Source organism: Perca flavescens, chromosome 20 (genome assembly GCF_004354835.1).
Source record: "Perca flavescens isolate YP-PL-M2 chromosome 20, PFLA_1.0, whole genome shotgun sequence".
Taxonomy (NCBI): Eukaryota; Metazoa; Chordata; class Actinopteri; order Perciformes; family Percidae; genus Perca; species Perca flavescens.
The window spans coordinates 15,062,402-15,089,754 of record NC_041350.1 but is presented as its reverse complement, the minus strand read 5'-3'; the positions used below and the strand labels follow the sequence as shown (position 1 = coordinate 15,089,754).

At 43.7% G+C, this 27,353-nt stretch overlaps 1 protein-coding gene across 2 annotated transcripts; it reads left to right on the top strand.

The window, feature by feature from the left end:
- tmem260 (transmembrane protein 260) lies at positions 1 to 27,066 on the top strand. 2 transcript variants are annotated; one of them, XR_003691158.1, is made up of 17 exons: positions 1 to 546; positions 3,805 to 3,836; positions 5,417 to 5,568; positions 15,753 to 15,930; positions 16,031 to 16,144; positions 16,450 to 16,629; positions 16,775 to 16,815; positions 18,366 to 18,452; positions 19,826 to 19,934; positions 20,172 to 20,344; positions 22,143 to 22,314; positions 22,800 to 22,939; positions 23,570 to 23,746; positions 24,855 to 24,908; positions 25,176 to 25,260; positions 25,410 to 26,711; positions 26,960 to 27,066. XR_003691158.1 is itself a non-coding variant. In XM_028566814.1 (16 exons), the coding sequence occupies exons 1-16, from the start codon at positions 438 to 440 to the stop codon at positions 25,668 to 25,670; spliced, it is 2,064 nt and encodes a 687-aa protein (XP_028422615.1). In that variant the 5' UTR covers positions 1 to 437; the 3' UTR covers positions 25,671 to 27,066. The 2 variants fall into 2 exon arrangements, 1 of the variants encoding a protein (XP_028422615.1); XM_028566814.1 differs by having other exon boundaries at positions 25,410 to 27,066.
- Positions 27,067 to 27,353: the final 287 nt, after the last annotated feature.

The following is a 27,353-nucleotide window of genomic DNA, read 5'->3' as shown; positions in this document are numbered from 1 at the left end:
CATGGTTTTTCCACAAGCAACACATCCGCTACAACAAACGTACATTGCTATTTATTCAGCTACAATATAAAATCACAACTAGTTCAATGACTGCTGTAACTTTAAAGAAATATGGTGCGTCCGGTAGTATCGCGAGTTTACCTCGGCTCGTTGGCGTGAACTAAGTTGCTTCTTCCCGGGAACAGAAACATTTCAATTTAGCTAACTGTTAAGCCTCCTTAAATTATACCGTAAATTTAAGTCTTTACTTGATGGTCTATTAACTTTACTTCAGCTCTAGACTAATGTCGGTTTACAGGTAACTGGTAGCTTAGCTACAGTTCTATTTAATGTTTTAGTCCCCAGCGTTCGAAATGTATGGTTGCTAACGGCAGCTAGCTAGCTAGCTAGTTAGTCGCAGTTGTTTGAAAACCATCGGTATTTATCCATAAAGAAAAATGTCTGCGGAGCAGAGGACAAGCTGGATACTGACAGGCACTACTGTCGCTTGTGTAACCGCTCTGTATGTGCCCTGTGTGCAGAGAACTGTCCCCGGTGGAGACTCAGGTTGGTGCTAGCTAGCTAGCTAATGCTCGCCTGGTCATGTGGCTTTGTTGTGTTACCAGGCAGCCAATCGTGTGTCTCCTTGTTGGTGTAGCTAGCTCCTGCAGCTAAGCGGGTGCTGTCCGTGGTACTACAGTCTATGGTGGTACTGCATGTACAGGTGCATAACATCGAAAAACCCAATCCTATGCTAATATGAGAAACATAAAGCTTGCTTCAAAACAACATACACTAGTACATATATTTTCGAATACACATCTTAATGACGTAAGAAACCTAAGATATATTCTTAGAGAGCTTTCATAGGTCCGTAATTAATAGCTTTAAGTTTACCTGCAAGAACATACATAGTTCACACACCAGCACCGTTTTTTCACAGTCTACTCTGTGCTAATGATTTAATATTGATGAAGGCAGAATTGAATAGTGTTAATACATTTGAGATAATGCCTTCTGGACAACATTTCTGGAAAAAGAAAAAGATATATAAGGGATTCTTTGTACCATGTGCAATCAGTATAATGAACAAACTTATATCCCATGACCTGAGATTTCAATTACATAAGTTTAGCTATTGCACAAATAGTTCTGTATTGTTGATGATTTGTGAAGTGTATATTGCTTGCATTGTTTTGACTGTGTGCATTGTCTTTGGTGACACAAAGATGCATGTTCTGTCCTGGTGGGGCAACTAACCTAATTTATTCTATTACATAAATGAGTTTTGAAAGCTTCTTAAAATGTAGATAATGTCTACAAAAGAAATTCAGTGTTACTTTTGACTGAACGGATGTGATAAGAAGATTCCTTTGAAACTAAAAATGTTTTAATGATACTGTGATGTCAGGATCAAAAACAAATTTGGCCCAGTGTATTAACATGAGTTTATGCTGAGATAATTATTATTATATTAACTTTTCCCATTTGACCCAAACCTAATTTCAGTCACCTGCACTGAAATTAAACATTTATTAGTTATTAGAAAGTTGACTGTGTCAAAATTGTCTCCCTTTTTACAAATCTGACTGATTTTGACTAACTTTGGCTGCTTTTTCTTCAGAACTAGAAGAAGAAAAAAATATTAGAGCATTATTTCTACCACTGACTGCACTGCCATGGTGGATAATATAGACACCATGTGTAATGACAAAGTATTGTTGACAGCCCTTGACTTATAAATAATATGTGTTGTTTGTAATTGAATTTGTACGCATACATTTAATTTGCACTCTTCTTTAACCAGCCTTTACAGTGGACCCAAATGTATTTCTCTCAGTACCTTCCTATGTTGTAGGCCAACATGTTTTCCAACATTCTTGTAATGCAGTTTATGAAGGACTGCCTTGCACAATTACAGTGTTTAGAAGTGATAGCAAGGTTACAAACTTGTAAATGTGGACTTGAGGGTATGAAGGCTCTGCTTGTTAGGTTTGCGCTGCTCTGGAATACAAGCTGCTGTGGAGGGGAATGCACATTTTGCACAGGCAATTGAAGCGCTGAGTAGCCCTGCTGGTTGTGCTGCTGTCTAGCGAATGGGGCCTTTGAAAAAAAAATGGCCAGCCCTTTCTCCACAGTGTTTAGGGACCGTGCAGGATGCCCGCTCTGATAGTGCCAGCTGAACACCCTTCCGAATTCTCCAGGTCTCCGTCTCTGTGTCCTAATCTCTTTAGGTGTGGTGTGCCCTGGAGAGGCTTGAGCACAGCCCCGCGGGTACGCTGTTGTCTAGGAATGTGGAGTGTGGAAATGATGGGGATTATGGGAAGACTGGTGTGGGTGCCCATGCTCCACTATCACAAAGACTCTTGGCACCGATTCTGCTCCCCTGTTGAGTCAATATTTTTCCCTTTTTAGTATTGGGGCTGTAGAACTGCATCTCTGTGGCACTGAGATGGATGTTTTGGCTCAGTATTAGTTTGAGGTTCTCGGTGTTGAATGGTGTAAAAGTGTGCCACTACTGAGGGAAAATAAGTGAAATTGAGAAACCGATGAGGGATGAAAAAGTGTGATGTAAAATGATGGCAGGTAGCTGGCGGCTCATGCCAGGTGAAATGGAGCTGAGAAAACATTTAAGCTGTGCAGGTGGAGGAGTTCTGACTTCATGGTCAATTAGAGTGATAAGAGTTAGGGCTCCTCATGTGGCAGAAATTTAGGCATAATAATTCACTGTATCGGCAAGGTTGCAAAATACGTGATGCAGCCAATGCCTTCTGAAACTCAGCCGTTCTGTTCAATGTCCTTGCTCTTGAAATTTTTAATTTGAACATTTATAAAAACTTATAGATGCTTTGATTGAAAATAACCACCTCTACTCTGTTGTTGTTTTTCATTTTTGGTCCAAATTTTTACTTTTTTAATATAATTAGTTTAGGCTTTGTGTATTAATTTACTAGGCATCCTACTTGTAGCTTGTATGCTGGTGAAGTAATAGACTGACTATCCTGTCAGTGCTGCTGATGCAGGAAACTAGGCCGCTGTTTTATTGGCTGTATTGGATGGAGAAGATGTCTAACCATCTAGTACCAGTAGAGGGAGCTGTCTTGAACCCAAACATTTATCAATGTCATTTAATCTGAACCAAATTTCAATTTTCATGAGTGGGAGATGCAAACATTGGGTGGGAAATCAGTATAATTTGAAACGCTCGGGGTGTATTCTGGCACAAATGTGTTTGTGCCCAGATACATTAAAGCTTTTTCAAATAGCTTTTATGGGTTTTCTCTGCGCCTCACACAGAGCTTGTCAAAAAACTGTGCAACCAGCTCCTATTTTTACAGCTTACCTCATTCTGTGGCTGTCACCAACGTTGCCTTTCTGTTTGTGCCCAACGGACTGAACGAGGCGTTGGGAGTTTGGGAGCAGGAGAGAGGCACGTAGAGCGGCAGTAAAAAAAAAAAAAAGGAAGGGAAAGGACCCTGATGCATGGGGAGGATGGGACTGGAAGCATTATTCTCAGATCAGCATATGTGTGTCCTTGTGTGACAGAGCATTGTAGAGGGAGTCTAATGGTTTGTGTGTGTGTGTGTTTAGATCTGTGTGTGCTGGAGACGGGAAGGGAAGCATCAGGGGAGAAGTGAGAGATGAAGAGAATGAGCGTGCCGCTTAGGAAATGTCACACTGGGAAGATTTGTAGGTTTTGATCCTGGCAAATTAATGCAAAACCCCAGTGCAAGTATTTGATTTGGGAAAACTTTGGGAGCAGACTTGTCTCTTAATAATAATTATTGGGTTTACATTAATTTCCTTCCCTATTCTCTTCCACAGGAGAGCTGATCACCACTGCTTGTGAGCTGGGGGTAAGTATTAGCTGTATTGTTTAATCAATTCACTCATTAACTCTTATAAGCATTAAGGAAGTTTAATTAAGCATGGGCAGAAAGCAGATTAATTTACTTTCAGTCCACAGGTTTTCCCCTTCTTTTCTATACACTTATTTTACTAAGTTGCAAGTAGAGAATGCTATAATTTGCAACCCGTTTTTCAAATCCAATTAAAGTCAATGGTAAGGCGATGGCTTTTGTAGGCTTTGCCTTATGTACGGTATAAGGCTTATTATATCCACCCCTCTTTTTTGTGTGTGTGTAAGCCGCGAAGAATGAACTAAATCGGGTTAACAGTTATAATAAGTTTTATTATTTAATAAAGTTTATTACGCCGCTGTGATCCTTTTAGGGAGGCTGTGTCGGTGTCACTATGCCAGTAATCCTGCCGTTAGTGCTGCAGTCCGTGTGGCCTGCCTGTCTGCTTTTCAGGCCTCCCCAGGGCCTTGCAGGCCGTCCCTGGGCCCCAGGCTGCTGGCCCCCCCTTCTGATCCCTAGAGCTCCAGAGTTCTGCTTCCCCATGCTCCCTGTGGCCTTGTCTCTCAGCTGTCCTTTTGTTGCATGTCTGTCCACTCCTGTTGGCCACACAGTTCCTCCTCCACTTGCTCTTAACTGATGCTCATTTTGGTGGAGTCACGTACCTGTCTGACGCAAAGAAAGACTTAGTTCACCAAGCTGTCTGCTATTTTTTTTTCTTTCTTTTATTCACTACATTACTTCTATTTCTCTCTTTGACTTCTCCTGACCTACATGCTCTGTTCCTAACCTGTCCCTTTGGTTTGCGTGGAGTTGTTTGTGTCTGAGGTGACCGGCGAGGTAGTCACACTCACCTTTCAGCTCTGTGCTCATTTGAAGAGCTGCCCCTTCTCCCTTCCTGCATGATTCGTGTTATCAGTGCCAGCGAATGAGCCTGTGTTTAATGACTGAGCCCTTATCTGGGTGGAGGAGACTTAGCGGCTAATTGCTGTGATTGCCGAGATCCCCCAGGCGAGAATGACTGCGGCTCGGAGGTGGTTTGGGGGCTGGGGCTGGTGAGCACCACGTGCTCTACCACGGGCTCTAGGGAGCTACACTGTCCTTGGGAAGAGGCCAGAGGAAAATAAGCGAGAAGAGGGAGGAAGAGAGGATGAGGAGGGCTCTGGTATCATAGCAGAGTCAGTTTGCGGTCGGGCCAGGGGAGGTGTGTCTCGCTTTTCCATTACTGCAGCTCTACAGCACACCACTACTGGCATCTACCGAGGGCAGAGGAGCAACTAGATTACCCACTCAGTCAGACGTGGGTAGTAATAATAACACAACCTTACTGCTTCACTCTTGCTTCGTGGTCACCTCCTTTATTCTCATTCTGGCTTTTTTTTATCCTTGCTTTTTTTTCCTCAAAATTCTTTACACTCCTCCTAATCCTATATACTAGTGCAACATCTTAGCTTGCTGTGTACTCAAGCACATTGTGACTAAAGCATTACCTTGTTTATGTGCTGCTCTCTTGAAGCAGTGACTTTATCTCTCATTGCGTTTCTGGATTTGGATTTCATACTTTATCATTTTGTTCTTAGGTGGCCCATCCTCCAGGATACCCTGTCTTTACCCTACTAGCTCGCCTGGCTATGTGTCTTCTGCCCTCACTTTCTCCAGCCCACAGTGTCAACCTGATGAGTAGCCTGCTGGGGGCTGCAGCTTGTGGTGCCCTGTGCCTTACTGTCTGCAGGTAGGCAATTTGTTAATGTGTATGAGTTATTCCTCTGCTCTGCGATTACTGTGCTTTTATTTTAAGGAATGTGTGTTAAAATAATTCCCAGATAGGGCATTTTAAGTGGTCTAGCTCTCTCTCATAATTGGCATCTGCAAAAGATGTGATGCCACAAAATTGTGCTTGTGTGTATGTATATGTCTCAAACTTAGATTTCAGGAAAGCACAGATAAACTGTCCCCCTTCAGGAGAGAAATCTAACAGCAACCTTCTAGTGACATACTCTGCACATGCATCAATCTAAATAGCAAAAGTCAAACATCCAAGGGAAGTGACAATAAAAAGGAGACCTTTTTTTGAGTGGCAGGGTTTTTTAAACATTCCCTTACTGACGTTTTGCATCTTGATGCTGTCTGGAACAGAGAGTGGTATTTTTGGGTCTTGACAGACTGGCAGTGTCGTTCCTGATCCTCTGTTCAGTATTCAGGAGCAGAGCCCAGCCACACTCCTCCCTCCCACTACCCTGCGCTGCCTGTTTACCCATCAGCCACCCGTTGTGAGCGTACGTGTGTGTGTATGTATATCACAATTATCGCGCCCTCCAACCCCCACCTCGACGTCCCTGTTCTCCTGCCCCCCCACTGCCCAGCATGCTCCCAATCCTGACATGGCACGATTTCTTATCTCCCTCTTCTGCCTCCTGGGCCTGAGAGGAACAGGATCCCTAACTCTGCTCCTCCCTCTCCCCTCTCTACAACCATCTCTCCCCTCACTCAGTCATGAACACAGTTTACGGTCTCTGTATTGCCATCTACCACCCAGCAGTTTTGCCTGCTGCTGACCCTGTCACGTAAGGAGTATTTTACCACTTCTGTCTTTGTGTGTGTGTTTATCTCCCACGGTTGGCCGGACTACCTTACTACATCACCCTTCTGCTGATCTTAGTAATTTTCCACATTGCATTGTTGGTGGCAGCTTAGTGTCAACATTTTTCCTTTTTGTCACTGTTTATGCATACTGGGGCATTTCCAAGCATGTCATATACGTCTAATTTACTCTTCCAGAATAGGAATTGTTGAATATGATGTAATTTCTTCCTGCTCTACTCCTTGGCGAGCTGTGATGAACCAGTCATAGTGGGAGAAAGCAGGTGAAAATGGAGTTGTGTGTGTGTGTTCCCATGTGGTCGACTTTTTTGCCAAGGAGCATGCATAAAGAATTTTAGGAGCGCAATGAACATGTAGGCTATCAAATATTTTGTGGTTTTCTTTAATAAGACATATGAAGAGACATTTGCAAGCAAGGTGATTTCATTTATTTGAATACAAAAGGTATACTAGGTTTGTAATAGTTTCTGCTTCCAACTGTATTTATTTAATTATTAAGTAATTATTTATACTTAAAACTACTTTAAACAGTGTATGGTTCAAGGTTCAGTTATTGTCATTGTTCAATTTGCGAAAAGTTGCAGCGGTTTGAACCGGCCTGTCTCAGCTCGACTCTAGCCAGCTGATAGTGGCGCTGCGACTCAGCTGGTCATGTCTCCAGAGGCTGGTTTTAGAATGTAAGGGACGTTACCTGTTTCAACAGCCAATAGAGAATTCAGCTAGTCAAGTCAGGTACAAACTATAGAAATAAAATGATCCATAATCCATTTTATTTCTTCTTTTTTTAGGATAATTTTTTGGGCTTTTCTGCCTTTTAATAGGCAGGACAGCTAGTTGAGAAAGGGGAGAGAGAGGGGGAAGACATGCAGGAAATCGTCACAGGTCGGACACGAACCCTTGACGTCGAGGCATAAGCCTCTCAGTATATGTGTGCCTGCTCTACCCACTGAGCCAACCCGGCCACAATCCATTTTATTTCTAGGTTCAGCTGGTGAAAATGGCAGAGTTTTAGACGGAGGCTCAACGAGCGCCCACGAGCATGGTGTATGGTTGAGAGAGTTAGAGTGACTGAAGAGAGGGAGCGGCAGTGAATCAGAGAATAAAACGCTGTTTTTGTCATTTTCATCAGTACTAGCAATGCAGATGCAAATGCAGCTGTAGTACCTCACTATCACTATCATTCATATTTTAAGACGCTACAAATGATATCCAGCTACAAAAAAATGCCGGAAAGCCGAAATTTAGAACGGAAGTACAGAGAGTCGTTGCTATAGAGGTGATACACTGTCTCGTCTCATTGGTGTAAACTGGCAGGTTTCAGAACGTTGCAGACCGGAGCATTTGCAAGTACCTGCAAGTGTCAACTCTTCTAGTCGCGAATCTTTGGTCTGAACTCGCTATGAATATAATATGCGAGAAAGGCTGATATATACCCTAACGTTATGGCATTCACACATGTGCTCCTAAATACATTTTATAGTTAGCACACCTCTATTTTTAGTGGCAAATGGGAGTGAAACGCTCGCACTGACGAGCCCTGTGGGCATACTTCCTGTGTGCTTGGCCAGTGTGTGCTAGGTGGCAGGTGGTCTGGAGTAGGTCAGGGTATAGGGTCAGCCCTGCTGCAGTAGTGCAGGGGCTTGGGAGGAAGTGCTCCCCAGGGGACTGGCCTTAAGCCCAGGCTGCATCAGCCTTACACCCTGCCTCGCCTTACTGCTTCTCAGAGGTGAATCAAAACTTGCCAGCTTCAACCACTCTTTCCAGGACAGGACAGGAAAAGAATAAAGAGAGGACAACAAGAAAGGGAAGGAAGACTTCTTTGGAGCTTTTTGGCTTCATTTCCATGATGCCCCCCTAGTCTTAATACATTTGATGAGTTACCAGTCAATTGGAGGATTGGACTCTGTTCTTGGCCAGACATTTACAGACAGCTATTTTGAGGGCCAGAAAATATCCATGCAGTCTGAGTGATATTTGGCTCACAGTGTGCATGTTAACTGTAGCCTTGTTTGTAATCTGTGGGGATTTAGATCCAATTTTGGATTACGGTCAAGTAAAAAGTAATTTGAGGACCTCCAACCCTACCCACTCCCCAACAAGGGATGATGGGTAGTGAGGACTTCAGCTAGAGTACCCAGTCACACCATATAAGCTCTTAAGTATGAACGTATAATCTATGCTTTCAATTTGAAAAATAGCATAAAAGGTTTTAGTCATTATCTACTCAGAGCCTAGTTTGGGATGAGCTTGTGGCTATGGATCAGCTGGCAGACTCTGCCTGGTGAGGGGTTACTGGAGAGGGCACAAGATGATGAGGGTGAAAGGGGGGGAGAGGGTTTCCTGATGGTCAAGACCTCCCTCTCGGTTCTGGCATGGAGGGCATTGGGTGCTTTGACCATACCAAGACAACTAGCATAGATGTCATGCCACATCCCTGCAGGGATTGTCTGGCTAGGCCTTTCCCTCAGATGAAATGCCAAAACTGACCAGTTAACACCCGTTCGTACCTGCTCCATCCTTGCAGTGACGCCAGTTTGCACCAACATAACCAACATAATTAAGTTCTAAGATGTATTTTGTCGTTTTTGTCCCTTTGAGGCCCTTATAAACTTTTTCACTACTTCTTATTTTTAGGTTCACATCAGCTGAGAAGTAGACACCCCCCAACAAATCATCACTTTGTGTGATTATTTTCAGATGGCAAAATGTTAATATGGGTACTTGAAGGCAGTTTCTCTCAAATAGTAAATTGTAAGACCTTGAAATTCATCTGGAGTACACCCAACATGGCAAGCCTTTGATGTATCAATTTAAATTAGTCGGCCAGATTGCCGTGTTTAATGTGGGGGAATGTAAGTTGATAGGCTTGGAAGCCACTTCTCTCTCTTGCATAAGTTTAAATGTAGCACTTAGCGATCCTTTGATTTGTCAATTACAGTTCTCTTGGCTTGATCATATGGTTTGATGGCCAAATTGCATGTCTTGTTATGTTTTCCCACCATGGCCTGACAAGCCTTTGAGGATGGTGGACGTAATGATAATTACTATCGATTGCACTTGGAGGTTCACCGAAAGAAACATTTTGCCTCTGGAATGCTAAAGGCCTTAGCCAAGAGTCTCTAGAGGAATGCACCCTTTATAGTGGGATAATCCAGACAGCTTGGTATGCTGTGCTCTTTCGTTTCACAGTTTATCTGCTGAAGCTGCTCTGAATCTCTGCTACCTGGGAGGAATCTCTCTCCATTCCCGAGCTTATCCTGAGAAATCGGGTGCAGACACGTTAGTGTTCTTACAGCCATCAGAGCGGAAAAACAACCTCACAACACTCAGTCATCAATTTTTGTTACATAACAAGACTGTTGAAGCGCACCAAAGGTGCCTGGCCTCCCCTTTCCATGGCGGCCCTCAAAACATAAAGCACACCTGCGAGAGGCTCCCCCACCAAGAGCTGGCCCATGTGGCACAGCTGATACCTCAGTGGACCTGAGGGTGGGCGGCGTGCCATCCCCTGCCTTGTGCTACGTCCCCAGCTCCTTATAAGGAACTTCACCATATGGTCCTGATGGTGCCTTCCCTCCCCGCTCAGGTGGGTCGTTTTTTTCACAGGGGTGGGGTTGTGTGTATCTTATTGGGGTCATGTCAGGAGCAATGTGTGTGGAGATTGTTGTTTTACAGCCATTTGCATAGTTTTGTGTATGAGTTGTTATATTTCGTAAACCGCTAAATAGAGTCGTTTTGTTGGATAATGTTCCTACTTCCCTGCAGGTGGCAAAGCTGCCCCTCCCTCTCACATCTGCTATGGTCAGATAAAATCTTCTTCCCAAGTGGCAATAGAGAATACACCCATTCCTATTTTGCTCTGAAAATGCAGAAGACAATTTTAGGTTTGTCTATTTAAAAGGCCCCAATCTCTGGACCTTTTGTTCTATTTCTGCAGTATCTTATCCGTCATATTGTAGTCCAACAGACCTCTTTTACTTCCCCCATCCTCAGCATGACCAATGGTTCCCCCAGGACTCATCCTCTAATACAGTTAAACAGATGTCTAATGAAGATGTTATTTCCTCATTACTGGCTATGGGATGGGGATAGAGAGGAGGAGGGCTAGATAGACAGCAGAATACAGTACCAGTTTAATATTCCTTTCGCCCGTGGGCCCAAGATTGTGTCTGCTTCGGACGTCAATATTACATTTCTCACCCACCACAGGCAGTCTTAATAAGGCACCAGGCACGGAGACGGATCAGACTCGGCAATTACAATTCACCCAGAATTAGTTAATGGAATCTTTACAGCAACATTTGTGTATCACTGGTGTGTCCCTAATGACTTTGTTGGAAAAAGCAGCAATAAAAATGGCATTCAGTGAATTGCATAAACACAGGATTTTTGTAAATAGTTTTTTTTCCCCCCTCTTCCTGTAATTTTTGTGTGTTGTGTGGAGATTAAGATGGCATTCTGGAAGAAATTGTCATGTCAGTGGCTGCATTGTTTGAGCAGAATTGTGGTGATTAATTTTACACGCACTTGGAGCACTGGAGCGGCCTCCTGGAGGAGGGGTTTTTGAGCAGCAGAGCCTAGACCCTTTTCTACCCTCCTCTCTGTTTGAGCAAACATCCTCCTCGTGTACACTGGGGGAGGCAGGAAAGACATGGAAGTGCCAGGTTTAGTGACTGGCTGAAAATTAGGCTGTGGCATCCCAGATTCCAATATACTGTTTTGAAAGTCCGTTATAAAATAGGTTTGGGCTGGGCAATACTGAATGAATAAAATAATGTATTATATTATTTACTCAATAATGGGATATTTTGTTGATGACTATTGAATTTTTTGAAAGATAATTTCACACCAAATAATTTGGAAAAATGAAAAAGATATGATACAAACAGATGAGAACAGCCTAATGAGTTCAAAATATGTAATATCACTAAAATAACTATGGGTAAATACTAATCACGATAATATAAGTTAGAAATGTTGTGTACTTTATGGCAATTTTATGCTAAATTAAATAACAAATAGTCATTGCACACGTAAAACAATAACCTATCATTTGGTTAGTCTTTAATTACAATTTGCTTGAAATCATTAATTTAAATGGGCACTCCAGTGATTTAGTATTGCACTTCCATGAAGTTAGAGGAGATGAATTTAAAAGAATTGTCAAAATCAAAGCAGCAGAGGTTGAGATATCCTGACATTCAGTGTCGAGTATAGCTTAAGCATCCAAAACACTAGATCCTACATTTGCCATAATGCAACTCCATAGAATCTTTCTTTAAACTGTTCCTGCCTGGTAAATGTCCATGTCTTTTTTTTAGGTCCATGCCCCCAGTTTGTAACACAGCAGTATTTCCCAAACATATACTAATTTGTGGCGATGCGCCATACAATCAACACCGGCTGCCACATATTGCGTTTCGTTATTCATTTAAATATTTTTTAAAGCTATTTAAAACACGCAGCATATTCGTTAAGCTGCATTTCCTTTCCCTGCTCTCCTCCGTCTCTCTGTCGCTCACATCTCTCTCTTACACACACACAGCCACAGATACACACACAGCCCCTCCCCTCCGTGCACACAGCGTCTGTCTCCATTAAAATGAGAGAAGATGGCTGGTGAAATTCACAAGTTCACGAAAGGATCTCGTGAACACGTTTACACAATCACACATTAAAATAATCCTATAAAAAATATTTTATATTCTGACTACAATGTTGGCAGTGTGTTAATGTTGGAGTCCCGACCCGACCCTTAGCAAACAAGCCATTGTGCCTGCTTTAGAAAGTTAAGTTTATATAAGCAAGTTTGCGGTAAAATGCAGTTGGGTTGTCGAGGTCAAAACACTATATGTAGCAGCTGTGAATCAAATAAACGTAAGCCTATTATAAATAATGTTGTCATTTTTTACTCTTACACTGAATGTTTGCTGCTTCAGTCCAGATGAGTATTGAAAAGTATTTTCCGCGACTGAAAAAGGCACGTGTTGAGGATGAGGACCAGCCTGAACCGGAGGTATCAGTCTGAAACAGAGCTGAACAGTCCGACCAGTGTAATTAGTTATGTTATTAATTTGTTTACAATATTTTCAGGCTTCAACCAGTGCTGCTCAAGCAGAAAGACAGGGTCACTGGGAGAGAAAGAGATGGATTTGTTAGGCATTGAAGAAAGAGTAGGAGAGGAGGACGGCATCCAACAGCGTGTCCTCCTCAGTTTTTGATACTTGATTGTTATGAAAATAAGTATTCCAAAGTTTAAATTTGTATATTAATTGCTACTTGGCTTTGAAATTTCAAAGCAGTGCATCAGACACTTACCACTGTCATATAATAGCTACTAAGTACCCTGCCTGGTGTCCTGGCCAGAGGAGAGCCCTAGGGTGTCAGCGAGGGCCAGCTGGAAACCTCAGCCTCAGCCCGAGCAGGCCACCTCCTCTCTCGGGCTCTCTACCCTCTTCAGGAATGTGTGATTCTTTTCCAGCGCTGCTTCCCAAACCACTACTCGGTTAGAGAACAGTGTAGCGCTGATCCGCGATGGCACAGCTGTGGTATTGTCTGTTCCCCGGGGTGGTGTGTGACAGTGGCTCCCTTGGCCTGCTCCATTGTGAAGCCTTATTCAGTGCAGAGTGCTGGTGTAGGCTTTTTGTATGCCGTTATTTAGCACAGACACTGGTGCTGGCACGTCTCTGGCCCATACTGTAGAACTGAGGGGGTAAATGAGGCAGGTCCCATTTTGACACTTCAAAGTGATTATATTGAGCTTTTGTTGTGTCCTTGAAGGGGGGCATTGCTTACCAGAGCCTGTTGTATCATTGTCATTCATTGTTTTTTATTTATTTACCTTTGATCTTTCAGTTTGAACTTGTGCTCAGAATAGTTTTGTATTAAATTAAATATTTTAAATTATTTTTCTATTTCACCATCTTCCTTTCCTTGTGTATGATTTTTAACAAAACAAAAGTTGAATTATTACCATTTATTACCAAGTTTGTGCTTCATTCCAGGCTTTATGCATACTATTTGATTCAGTTAATTACCCAAGTGATGATGACACAGCCATTTTGGCAGGGTGGATCAGTTCAGGGTAATATAGTCTCGTTGTCAGCCATGTTATTCTCCTGCCACGTCTCAACCGGGCCATTGTCACTGAGCCACAACATTTCAGCACAGCAGCATCCTGCACTGCATTGAGTCATGAATGACAACAGGGAAGACGGCCACACTGGTGTCAGAATGTGTCCTGCTTTATCTGCGCGCCCTGGGAGCAGCCAGCCTGGAGAATGAGCTGTGGAGAGGCTGAGGGGCTGACTGGGACCCAGGTGGTCCCGCGCAGTCAGACAGGTCATTTACAGCCAGCACTATACACACATCACTGGGCTCTTACGGACTGACAAGCTCTGACAGAGAGATTTGTCAGGCACTCGGGGAGACTAAAGAAGTTGAAGAACCGGAATGTGCGTGTGTACATGTTTGTGTGTGTCTCTGAATATGTGACGAGTGCTGCCTGACTATCAGACCAGGCTTCAAGGCAGGGACATACTTGGTGTAATAACCTCGTCCGTGGACCCCCACGTCTGTTCTGCACCCAGTGCTGCCCCAAAATCAGCCCCCCTGCTAGGTGTATGAGCTGTGGGTTAATTGTCATGCAGGGAGGGAAATTTATGGGTGCGGGGGGTCTCTGCACCTCAACAAAAGTCCCCATCTGCCCCCCTCCAACCCATCCTTCTTCATCCTTCCTTCAAGTTACAACTAATTCCTGGAGCGGTGCAGCGAGAAAGACGTTGCTATCTCTTATTAAGACCCACTCGTAGACTCCCCATCAACACAGCTCCCCCCCCTTAAGTGCGCACGCACACGCTCACCAAGCTTGTCTTACAGTGAACACAGAGGAAAAATAGTGGAGAGAAGGAGAGAGAAAACCCAAGGAAAAAAGGGGAAGTAGTCAGCAAGCAAGAATTTTTTTTTTTCTACCCTGCTCTCGCTCTCCCTCTCCTTTTTTTCCTGATTTACCGCGCTTTCCTCAGAAAGCTCCATTGTTCCCCTAGCCTAAGTCTCATCAGGCCTTTTGTGGCTGACTATCACAGCGGCAGGCAGAGAGCTGGAAATGTATAAATGGTATCATGCCTTGTGATTAATGGCGGTGCTTATGAGTCAGGTCTGATAACGGGCCTGCTCTCTACTCAATTTCAGATACCGTTAATGGAATCTGTCTTCTGCGATTGTAATGTGAGAGCGCCTAATTTGCTATGGAGCTTGAAGCTGTCACCGGCAAGGGATTGTGGGGTCATAAGGGACCTGGCAGCCGTTTGGCCTGCAGCTTGTATCTGCGGTGCTGAATAGAGCAGCTCTCTGCCTGTCAGTTAGCTGATAGGCTGATGAGGACTCTAAGCCACTCCACACAATGGCGGAAAGGGCCATACTGCCTGACTTCCCTAATTGTCGAGCCTGCTCATATTTCAGAGCCAGCATGCCGGGGACTGGGCTGCTTTTTCCCCCTCCTTTCTCTTTTTTCCCCTCTCTCGTCTTGAACTTTTTTCTTCCCTTTTCTGTATTTCATCCTTTATCCCGAATGCTGTCTCACCCCTTTAACGCACACTTCTCTGCACTATTTTTCTTTTCTTTCCCTTCTCCCCATCATTTGTCGCCTCTCTCTCTCCCCCTCTGTCTCTCATTTTTTAGTAAGTGGTGGGTCTTAGCGTATGACAGATTATCCCAAGTTTGCTTCAATTACCGCAAAGGAGATGGAGACAGTACAGGAGAGGAGGAAGGGGAAACTTTTGTGCACACATTATATTTAAGAAGCTGGGGATAAAGTGCTATCTCTACCACGTTTCTGTGCCAGTCTGCTTGAGATCAACTGGCTGCTGGGGAGGGAGTTCTCATGATATGTGAATGGCCCAATTCACTGGGTGTTTTTCAAGGTCTTGTCCGAGAAGCAAACTTAGGTCGAGTGAAGATTATAATGGGTCCCCAAATTAGTCTGGGTGAAGTGGTGGCTTTTGTTATTGCAAAAATTTAATTTTGTGTGAAGCTGCTGACTTTGTTGGTTTGCCTTTTTTGTGTCAGTGAAGTATAACTTGGATCAAATAAAATACTGACAAAGTTTAAATTTAAAAGTGACTAAGAACAAAAAGTAAGTATATTTGAATATTGGGTTGTCTGATTACTCAGTTTGGTTGGATTCAGGTACTATATGTGTTTTTAAATACACATTATATATTCCTGGGTTTGTGTGGGAAAGTGCAAATCTTTCTAAAGTTGTGTATAATATAAGTAAGTGTATAATTATGAAGGTTTCTCCTCCCTCACTGTCAGGTTGGCAGGCCCTGGCCCGGGAGCAGTACTGGCTGGAGGGCTGTTTGCTGTGTCCAGGCTGAGCTGGCAGTGGTCCATGGTGGCAGAGGTCTTCGCCCTCAACAACCTTTTTGTTGGTCTGCTCTTCTTTTTGTCAGCCAGCTTCCAATGTGCTGAAAACGCCACCCAGAGGAGGAAGGTATCTCTTTCACCCTCATTCTTTCAGTTTCCTCTGATCATTCCTTAGATAACTTCAATTTGAACTCATAGTGCTGTACTAAAATGCTTGACCTTGTCAGATTGCACATTGGGGAGCGCTGTGCTGCGGCTTGGGGCTCTGTAACCAGCACACCCTGGTGCTGTATGTACTGGTCATCATTCCCTGGGTCCTTCACCGACTTTACTCTCTCAGGGTAAGTTTTGAAGTCTTATTTATAAAAGCTCTCATAGAACAGATTCTAAATATGTTTAAGAAACCTCATGACCGGCAAAAAAAGGATAATTGTACAGTAGGTTTCCCCATTCTTGCTGCCATCCCATCTTCAGGGTAGGCACTTGCCATACTGTATATTAAATATCAATTCATGTGTAATAACAAAAATCTAAAACATTGTTTCTTGGGATGCTGTTTTTTTTTTTTTTTTTGTGGATCAGTTTTACTTCCATTTTGGAGAACATGCAAATATTGAGAACATCTCTTTCCAAACAATCTCAACAGGAGCTGTCTTTGCGGGGCCTTGTGTCTCTGGGAGTGTGTTTCCTTGCTGGCTTTCTGCCGTACATCTACCTGCCCATCTCCTCCTACCTCAACACAGCCCGCTGGAGCTGGGGGGATCAGACCACCCTGTCTGGCCTCCTGACCCACCTGCTGAGGGCTGAATATGGCACCTTCAGTTTGGTACGTGCTGCTTGTCCCGCTACAATAAATCTAACACACTACCTTAGATTTTTTTAAATCATTTGCCATTAGTCTGTATATGTGCTTTGGTGACATTTTTTAACTTGTATACCAATTGTTTTCATTTTATTCTATTTGTTTGCAGGCAAAGACGGAGAGCTCAGTAAACCTGACTTTAATGCTAAAGTGAGTCTGCTTGGTCTTTTTGTCTTTCTTTTTTCCTGAATTGTTCACACATTTAAATTATAAACTCAACTGTTTCAGTGTTTCCTTTAGGATTTTTTTTTTTTTTTGCAGCGGGGCAGGTCCCCCCATAGGCCAACTTTGAGCTTGACATATAGGCTAAGCATTCTGTAGCAAATAACAATAAACCCACAATTAATTACATTATCTTAATGCAGTGTAACTACCTCAGCATGTAAATAATGCACCTAAAATACAAACGTTTTCCGACATGCACTCGAACAATGCAGCCCTATTTCTGATACCGTGGGGGGCAGAAACGTTGCCGCCACGGTCAAATCAACATAGTGGAAACACCGCTGTTTATTACGTATTTTAAATTGAATTGAACTGGATAGCGGTGCATATTTTCAGACCGTCTTTCCTGGAAGGCTCATGCCGCGAATGTCAGATCGTCGGGTTTCAGAAAGTGATTTATTTGGTGTCTGTTTCTACTTAGACATTAGATTCAAAGATGGAGTAGAAAAAGAACAAATAGAGAAAACTCAGGATTTGATCTGAGGCACAGTACGGGCACACATGGTTCTACAGATGGAGACCCAACCACTTTTTGCGTTGGTTATGGTGTTTTACACAGTTTTCATCACAGACACTCCAGTCTGTTCTGAGAGCCCATAGTCATTTCTGCATCCCATCTCTCTCTCTTCTCCCCAGCAGCTTTTGTTCTCCCCATTCCACTCTCTCCCATCAAAGCAGAACTGAACCTGCTTAGAGGGCCAAATCTCTGTGTTCTGTTTCTCCAGCAGTTTGAAATGATCACTCAGCTCTGGTGTTTAAGCGTGACAGGCTGTGATGACAGACACTGCAATAGAGCTGGAGAAATTGTATTTTTCCACTCTAACAACCCCCACACCTCCTCCACCCAATTTCCTCCCCTGGTCCCTGCTACCACTACCACCACTACCGCAGTCATCCGTCTCCTGGTATCTTTCTCCAGCTGACGGGATGGGGGTGCATGTGCGTCTTAAGACCCCCCACTACCAGCCCCCCCTCTGCCAGGCACCCACCCCTTCCCATCACCCCTGCTGCTTGATGGACAAGCACACCTTCAAGATGGGGAAGAGAGGGGAACATGACAGGCATGTCGCACTGGAGACGTAAACCCGCTGGAGAAGCTGACACACACACCCACAAACACACGCTTGTGAGCACATTCACACATAGTGTACATTGGGAGATATAGAGACTCAATAAGCTGTCAAATAGAGATGGGTATTAAGGAAGAGGCAGGAAACTATCTCTCTGCTCTGAGCAAGCGCTCTGTGACTGACAGGCACTGTGAGGAGAGGATGGGACAGCGGGGGGTGGATGACACAGTCATTCGTATCTGTCAATCCGATTGAAAGAAGGAACACACAGTCCAAGGAGTTTGTTTTGATAGGGGATGGAGGGCATTTAATAATTGGTGTCCTTGAGTTCAGAAGCAGGGAGGGTAATGGAGCTTGTCTTTGGTGTCCATCATATATGTTATATGTGTTTTTGTGTGTGCGCAGGGCCCAGTTGGACCACTGCCTGGAAGACCTTTCACTTCCTGTTCTGGTGATGGCAGGAATAGGCCTTCTCCTCTCCTCATGGGACAGGTAGGATGAGCAAGACGCCGGCATACAAAACAGCAAACTCTGTCACACACATCTCAGCAGCCACTTCAACCAAAAATCTAATCCCCTGGAGTAAAAGAGAGGGAACAAAACCACTGACAAAATGCTGATCTTAGAAAAAGAGAATACAAAAAAACACTGAGGCACCTAACTGTCAAGCTGTCGCGGGGCTCTGCATTCAAATCAAGAGAGGTTAATGTGTATTTTGGATTTTCAAAAAATGTTTGTGTGTACAAGTAAATCGCTGCTTGTATGTGGCGGTGTGATCCAGTAATTCATTAAAGCAGTGCCTTTTCTTTGGTCTGTGGGGTGGAGCTGATAAAGCCTGGTGTAGCTCTGGAGCTCTGTAGAGCACTGGCCCCCCCCCCCTCCCCTCCCCCCCCCTCTCCTGGGGTGCACTTTGATAAACTTGGCTTCATACACACACAGATGAAAAAGAGCAAGGTCATGTCATTCGATGCCAAAAGGAAGCCATGCAAATGCTAATTTTCCTAATGTTGAAATGTGGAGTGAAACAATTTTTATGTTAACATCAGAACATTTTAAAACTAAATCAAAATCAGCATTTACTTGTGACTTTTTAAAACTAATTGTGCATAATGTGTATCCTGTTGAGCCAGATGGTTTGTTCCACTGAAATGTCTGAGAAGCCGTCATTGAAAACTGTTTGGAAAGGGCAGGCATTTCAAAACATACCTGGCAGGTGATTGGATGAACCATCTGTTATCACGTCCGCCATTGTTGTTTGAACGAACACACACCTAAACCAACCTAGTAGCTGCCAGTAGCTCCTCACCGGACACTGATTGGTTCGATACAAACACTTTTACTTGAAGCCTGACGAGATGGATTTTCGTGTGATATGTGATCCCGCGATTCTCCAGCTGCTGTGCAAGGTAACAATGTGAAGAGAAAAACAGAATCTTGACAGTATGCATTAGTGGCCAGTCAGCGGAACCGGTTAGATACATTTTTTGGCAGGAAAACCAAAAGTCATTTTCTCTGGCTTGAAAGTGTCTCTTCAGATTTGTTATTCCCACAAGGGTAGCGTGTTTTCTTTTTAGTGCATAAGTACATTTTACAGCTGTACTGTAATGAGTTTGTGATTCAGCGGTTGGCACCAGCTCATTATGACTCAGTCTGCATTAGAAAATCAATCATGCACCTCTTCCCTAGCTAGTGTATACATTTTCTCCCCGGCTTGTGATCTCCATCCTTGCGTTAATGTTTTTATGGACTTATTCAAAACAAGATTAGATATGTGGAAACTGCAGCCCAGGAACAACATTCATGAAGTGATAATAAAAATGAGAAATATTTGTAAACTGAACAACTACTCGTCTTTCCTATCGTAGGATGTGTCGCTCAGTGTCCTGGCTGCTGACTGCCATGCTGGTGGTCTACTCACTGTTTTTTGCTTGGAGAGCCAACCTGGATATCAGCAGACCCCTACTGCTTGGAGTGGTGAGCCATGAGACTTCAACTCAGATTGACATCCTCTCTCTAATCCAAAGTGTTGTTTTCATTTACCTGCAGTGGTCTAAAAAGCATGCTTATACATTGAGTTACAATTACAGTTCAATTTCCTATGAGAAATCTATTTACAGTAGGCAGTACACACAAATAAATCACAAACAAAAGCACTGAAACAGCTGTGTGTGTGCGTGCGTGCCTGCGTACGTGTGTGCACACTTCCTGCAGGTTGAGCGTTTCTGGCTCCAGAGTGATGCTGCAGTGTGTGTGCTGGCAGGCATCGGCTTGAGCCGGACACACACTGAGCTGGAGAGGAGGCTGGGCTGTGGGGGGGTGTGGAAGACCACAGGCTGGGTCCTCACCATGGTTGTGCTGGCACATATGGTGCACACCAATCACAGGTGAGCATTGCACACAGTTACAATAACCAACTTCTTGTTGGGTGTGATGAAAACATACATTGTAGTCAGAATATAACATAAATATCATACAATATGATTATGTATTTTATTGTTTGGGTACAACAACACATTGGGTTTCAAATTAAACAATGACTGAGATTAAAAGGCTGACTTTAAGTTTTAAGATTTTTGTTGGCGTAAATGTACATTTTAGGTGTGGGACTCACAGTCCTTTTTGCCCATTGGTGGTTTAATTTCAAATCCAATTCAGTATAGAGTGTAGAGAAAAAAACTTTAAAAGACCTTATTTTGTAGGGCTAAAGGCGCTGACACACTAACCCGATAATCGGCCGTTGGACAGTCTGGTGAGGTCGGTGACTCGAGTCTGTTCAGTGTGTTCCGTGCTGTTGTCCGTCTGAGGGGCTTTCGGCCTTCATTTTGGCCGACCTGACATGTTCAGTCGGAGACAGGGCAGTCGGGACTCACCCAGAAATGGCGAGTTATGCTGTTATGGAGACGTATTACATCTCGTCTCTTTGGTGTGTTCTGAGGCACTTTTTGGACCAACTCGGGGAGACCGATCAGTCCGACTGGCTTTTCTGCCGACGGTTGGCTGTCTGGTTGGTGTGTAATCGCCTTAAGACATGAAGTCTGTAACGTATACTTTCCAGACAATTATAAAAACAAATTCTACAACCGCAAAGATTGTGATCACAGTACACCAGTGAACTCTAATAGTTTGTCAAGCTGCTCTTGTTTTAAAGTTTATTTTGGTTGTCCTGATACTGAATACATTTTACTAAACAATATCCCTGTTGCAGTAACTATACTGGAGCCAAATGTGTCCGAAGTTAGGGCCGTGCATTTTATCAAAATTTAATCGTGATTATGATTTCGGCTCCCAATGATCACAAAAACAGAATAATCGAGAAAAAAAATGACTTAGCTTATTACGTTTTGCAAGTAAACTCTTATTTTCTCTTGTGTTCTGAATGAAAAAATAAAGTTTCAATAGGAAAAGTATTAAGGCAACATTCACAATTATTTTTTTCTGTTGATTTATTTAACTTTTTCCACTGTTTTTAAGTTCAATAATTGCAACATCTTTCCAGAAATCAATGAGTAATCGTGTTAAATTATTGTGATTTCAATATTGACTGAAATAATCGTGATTATATTTTTTCCCATAATCGAGCAGCCCTATCCGAAGTTACTTTTAAATACTGCTGTTGTGAAATAAAAAAACTCCCCTCTTATTCTAAAATCCCCATGCATAAGTTTTCCCTGAGTCAACCTGATTTGTTTCTCCTCTGCGCTCCACCGCAGGTCTGAACTCCACATGTCAGGTTTTTCTCTGCTCACCCCATGGTAGGGGCTAAAGAGAGGCACGGTTAGCACATAGATTCCACTCACAGAGCTCAGTCTGAGATGTTAGCTGTCCGAGAAGGCAGATTACACCAGCGTAGTACTGGGGAGTGCCAGACAGCCATCACTGAGCGGCTTTGATCAAGGGGAGAGCATGGCCTGTGCTGTCAGACCCATCACACCTGTCTCCCCACGATTAGATAGGCAGCCAGAGCGCTCTGCAGAGGGGATGGGGCGGGGGCACTGACAACTTACCCTCAGAGCACCTTAAAAGCGAACCTACAAGCACTCGCATACACACAGTGGTACACATCACACACACTTCTAAGCAGGAGTAAGGATGCACTCAAACCCTATTTTAAATTCCAGTAAACACAACTTGTGTTTTGTTAATATTCTACAATATGATGGTGTATGTGCTGATAATCCTAAGGGAGTGCGATCAGAGCAGAAACCGTGTGGTCGAGAGGTTCGGCAGGGAGCTTCTGGCCTCCTTCCCAACAGACTCAATCATCCTGACTAGAGGAGATCTGCCTGGAAACTCCCTGCGCTACTTATACTACTGCCAGGGTGTACGGCCCGATGCACGTCTGGTCGACCAGGAGGTCAGAGCTGTGATTTCTCCGCCGTCTTGTCTTTGTTGAGCTGTTCTCATTGAAGTTTTGATATTTTCCAATAAAGATTTGGACAAAATAGCAATGTACCATGGCCGTGTAATAACTGACTGAAATTCATAAAATACAATAAATTACAGCCTAATGTCCGGAAGTCTCTGGCAGGCTTTCTGAGTTGGACACGCAGTCATTATGTACATCATAAGTTTGTATATCTCTTCAAATCACAATCATAAAGTGCTTTAGGACAGCAATGTAATGAAAATAAGAAGTGAAAACAAGAGCCTCCAACTTTAGACTCTTAAGTGGGAAAAGAAAAAACCCTTTGATGACCTCAAATAGGGAGGTAAAGCCACTTAAATAAATCAATAAATCCTTTTCTTTACGTGAATTGTACTCTTGAGTGGTACTTTAACTGCTAATCACAGGGATACAAAGGATTGAGCAGAGTTGGTGGTACTCTTTCTTCTTTGTAGATGATGACGTACGCTTGGTATGTGGCCAAGCTGGCGCAGCACAACCCTGGGGTACACTTTCCTGGCCGCTGGTGGGACCCGGTCCACCCCGAGGATAAAGACACCTTCAGTCTGGAGCAGTTTCTGTCCCACAACACACAGTAAGTCACTGAGACACAGGGAGAGAGCCGAGAGAGAATAAAAAGGTGGTCTGAACAGATAAATAGAAGAGTGTAAAATGGAGAGAGAGAGTGAATTAGAAGGGCAACAATGGTCCAAATGAACAAGTGGGTGATCTAATGAGGCAGAGATCAGTGGAATGGTCGACACAGCGGTGAGTGCGGGGAGAAGATAAGACCATAGAACTGTTGCAGCCATAAAAGGAGTTTGATGAACTACAGAAGTCGAGTAATCTACTTGATTTGGTTAAACCGTCTCTGGACTGATTGCTGCTCCCTACTCTCATCACTCGCTCCCCCAAGTGGAATTGAGACCCAGAAACCAGCTGGAGACCTGTTAATACCAAGCCCACCAGGGGGCAGTGTTTGCCAGGCCAACATGCCTGTCTCTCAGTGGGGCAACACTGACCCGTGGGATTAACCCTCGGTCCGAGCCTTTTGGTGAGCAGCACAGGACTGGAGGGAAGCTAGAAAATGTTGGGATGTTAGGAATTGTTTGTCTGCATGGTGTTCCTGTGTGTCTCATCATCAGCAGTTACCTGGGGAAAGAGGGGTGTTTACATGGATAATAATTGAGTGTGAGCAAGCCTCTTTCTGATTGTTTTTCTGCAGGAGGCATGTGTTTGCCTGCATTGGGCTGCCTGATGGAGACCCAAGCTGGGGACATAGTTTTTCTCGTTGGCCCATGGGTGTGTGTGACTACTTGGTGCCAGCTCAGAGGCAGTTTCACCCTGAAAAGTGGGTCCATCGAACTCGCAACATCTACAACTGGAGTGAGCCACACAACAGGTGCATACACAAATATACAGAATTATTAACGTCTCTCCACAGGTATGTATTTCACCCCTGAACGTGCAGTTTTCCCTATTCCTCCTAAGTAGCTTTAAGGTTGAAAAAAATCAACTTGTTCCACCTTTTCAGTGAAGCAATAACACGGTTTTAAATTAACACTGAATTAAATGAAACACAAAAGTCCAAGTTTTTTACGGCAGAACCAAGTGGAAATATTCTACGTCTTGTGCATCATTTTATACACATTCCTCTAAAGTTCAGCCAGACATATTTGTTATCTTTGGAGTTAAGCTCAACATTATCTCCAGTGGCAAGTCAGTTGGGTTTAAGAGGTTAAATCAGCCTACTAGAAAAATCATTTTGCTTATTGTTTCAAACAACTCTTTTAAGATCTTTAAATGCAACTAAGTCATTCAGAAAGATAATAAACCCCAACTAATAAGTCCTCACAGTCCGCCCCTTTGTCTCTCTGTGGTCTTCTCAATCACCCTTTCACAGACTCCACAGAGCTTCCCTCAGTGAGGTTGTCCTGTGTTCTCCATGCTGTGATCCAGCTCTTTGTGAATTCAACCAGAGCAAGACATAAGGCCCTTAGCCATCTGAAATGAGACTGAAGATGAAAAATAATGAGTTTCTTATTGCATTTTGTCAATAACTGTGTCAAAAGTGGAATTAGTCAAAGCTCCATATTCTGTTGCTGTTGCCAGCAGCCCTTCATTCACTTAGATATCCACGACTGAATACTGTGACATTATTTCCCACACCCCCACGACAAGCGTGTCCACTGATGCCCACAAGCCAAATATTAGCTCGGGAACCCTGCTAAAATATTCTTTTGAAGAAGAGGTCAAGTGTTTACAGTCAACAAAGTGAAAAAGGGAGATGTGGTTTTACTCCATGTCTAATGTACTAGCTGGTATTGTTGCTCAGTCATTTAATGTTTATACAGCAAACATTGATGTTTAGTGTATCAAAACCTGCACAGTCGGGTGGAACAATATATTCACATAAATAATAATTTATAGTTAGTGGAACTGTGCACCCGCCAACGCCTGAAGCTGTTTAGATAAAGAAACGTTTTTTTTTTTCCTTCATGTGTGAACAGTTTCCATCCTGCGTCCTGGGAGCGTGTCGCAAATGAGGAGATGTGGCAAGCCAGGTACAGTCAAGTTTTTACAAAAGACACTGGTTTCCTCTTTGGAGAGGTTGTATACTTTAGCGCGCCGATAAAAAGCTGCGTCATGATGCATACTAGCCCACTAGAACATCTCCATAAACCAGTCTTGTGTGGTAGAGCATCTACATGTACATTCTATTTGGTGGCGGCATCTACATAAATCACTCCATTGGAGTGGTGCGTCTGAGTGTGGATCTGCATGGCTCATCCATCCAGCACTTAGCCCTGAGCCTGCGTGCTTTGTTTCAGGATGAAGACTGCTTTCTTTCTGTTTGACCTGGCAGAAAGGATGCAGGGAGAAGGGAAAGCTCGCCTCTTTGAGCTGTCTTATACTGTGAGTCTGACCTCAACCAACATGCAACAATACTCTCATTTACCATAATGGGGCAGATTTAAGTGCCGTACAAGGGCTTTTTTATTTGCTGTAACATCTGCTTTTGTGTATGTGTGTTGTGTGTATATGTCTGTGTGTTTGTTGGGCAGCTGTATAAGGAGATTGTCGAGGCCCACTCAGACTACCCTCCAAACTGGGACAAGAACTTGGCACTGGCCTGCGAGAGGCTGCTACGCTCAGGTCACCGGGGCTACAGTCCAGACAGCCTGCTGACCTGCAGCACCCAGCACTTTAGTCTCTACTTAGAGAAGGAACCCACAGATCCCCAGAGCCCGGCCATACGCTCGGCCATTACTAACCTGCTCAAAGAGAGAGACGAGCTCCGCCAGAGCCTGAGGCAAACCCCATAACAACCCGGAGAGACCTACATTGAGCTGGAACACTCAGTGTGCTGCGAGCCCAGCTGAAGTGCAAGGCACTGGGGACGAAGTCTGAGCCAATGTGCCTGTTCTTTCGGTTTAAAGGTGGTGCTCCAGAACGATAAACTCATGTGAGGTTGGGAGTCAAGAGGAATGCTAATGTACACTTACTGGGACGTAGGTATCAAGCAGAACTCTGCACAGAGAACTACCACTCAGCAATGCTTCATTTGATGAACGTTTACAGGTGACCAGGGACAGAGCTTGACTTCAGGAATCCTTGACTGACCCCAATCAAACTGCGCCTCCCCTTAAAATCACCCATTCGATTGCTTTATCGTTACATCTCGTTCTTTTTTTCTCTCCTCTTCTGCTCTCACAGCTTTTAACGTGCTGATTATTTTGCCTCAGCCACTGCTCTACTTCTCTTTTTCTCACATTAGGATGGCAAGGCCGAGATTGAGGGAAAACCAATTTGGGGGCAGAAATGGGGGATTAGAGCGTCTGTTTAATCTAGCACAGACTTGTGCTGTGCCACACAGTCCTCACTCCGTATAACCAGCACTACCCACCCATCCGCCCACCCCTCTATCCTTCCATCAGTCTATCTTTGATGGTCCTTTAAATGTTTAAAACTAATGGATTCCATGAGTGTTTTTCCCCCCTCTCTTCCTTCCTAACGGGAGGGCTATAATCCCTAATGGATTTAAATGAAATGTGAAATGTCACAATGCCAGGGACCCTTTTAGAGGTGCATTTCTGTGTACATGCAATGTGAGTGTTTGCATGTCGACGTGTGTGTGTGAACATGCTTAAATCTCCACCCAAGCCTTTTCCTTGCCGGAACCACATAAAATATAGTCAAAAAACCAATGGGCACACTGAAAAGAAAAGCACTGTGATCATCATACAAGCACAAAGGCATGCAAACTCCAGGGACACACGTAGACACGCAAGACTGTCAGCTTCCCAGCGCCCAGGACTTTTTGCCCTGTGAGGGTTGCTGGAGAGACGATGTAGCATGCAAACGCAGTGAGTGGACCAGACTCACTTGTCTTTGGCGTGTTCTTAGGTTCCAAAACCTCAGTTACACACTGTAAATGCTGATGTTATGAACTTTTTGGCCATGAAATTTGTTGCGCTAGGTTAAACCAGTCTATTGCTATATGGTTTTAAAACACTGCTAAAAGAACCTGCTGTTTGAGATGCCACTAGAAAGTGAAGGACAGTATGTGCATGTGTAGTTTTCTCAGAATGTAATCTGCCCTCTCTGTTCACAGGTCTGGTTAGCGGCTGTCAGCTGGCTAGATGAGATTCGACCTGCTGTAGCACAGATGGTTGAACTTTCTATAGATTCAGAAATTTCAATAAAGTTTATTTTAATACATTTTGGACCCTTTTTCCCATGGTAGACTGGGCTCAGTATATATCAATATTGATCATATTTGTTCAACCATTTTTAACCTTACTTACATATTCATGTTTGTTTTTGTGTAAACATCACAGTCATTGGCCGTCTCTTGTCTCATGCCCTTCTGTTATTTTTACTTTCTTCCTGTCCTTTCCTTTGTCATCCCTCTTTTGTCTCCCACCCTCTCATCCCTTCTCACCCTGTCTTTCCCTAACCCTTCTGTTCCTCTCCTTTCCCCTGTCTCTGAGAGTCAGTTGCCCACC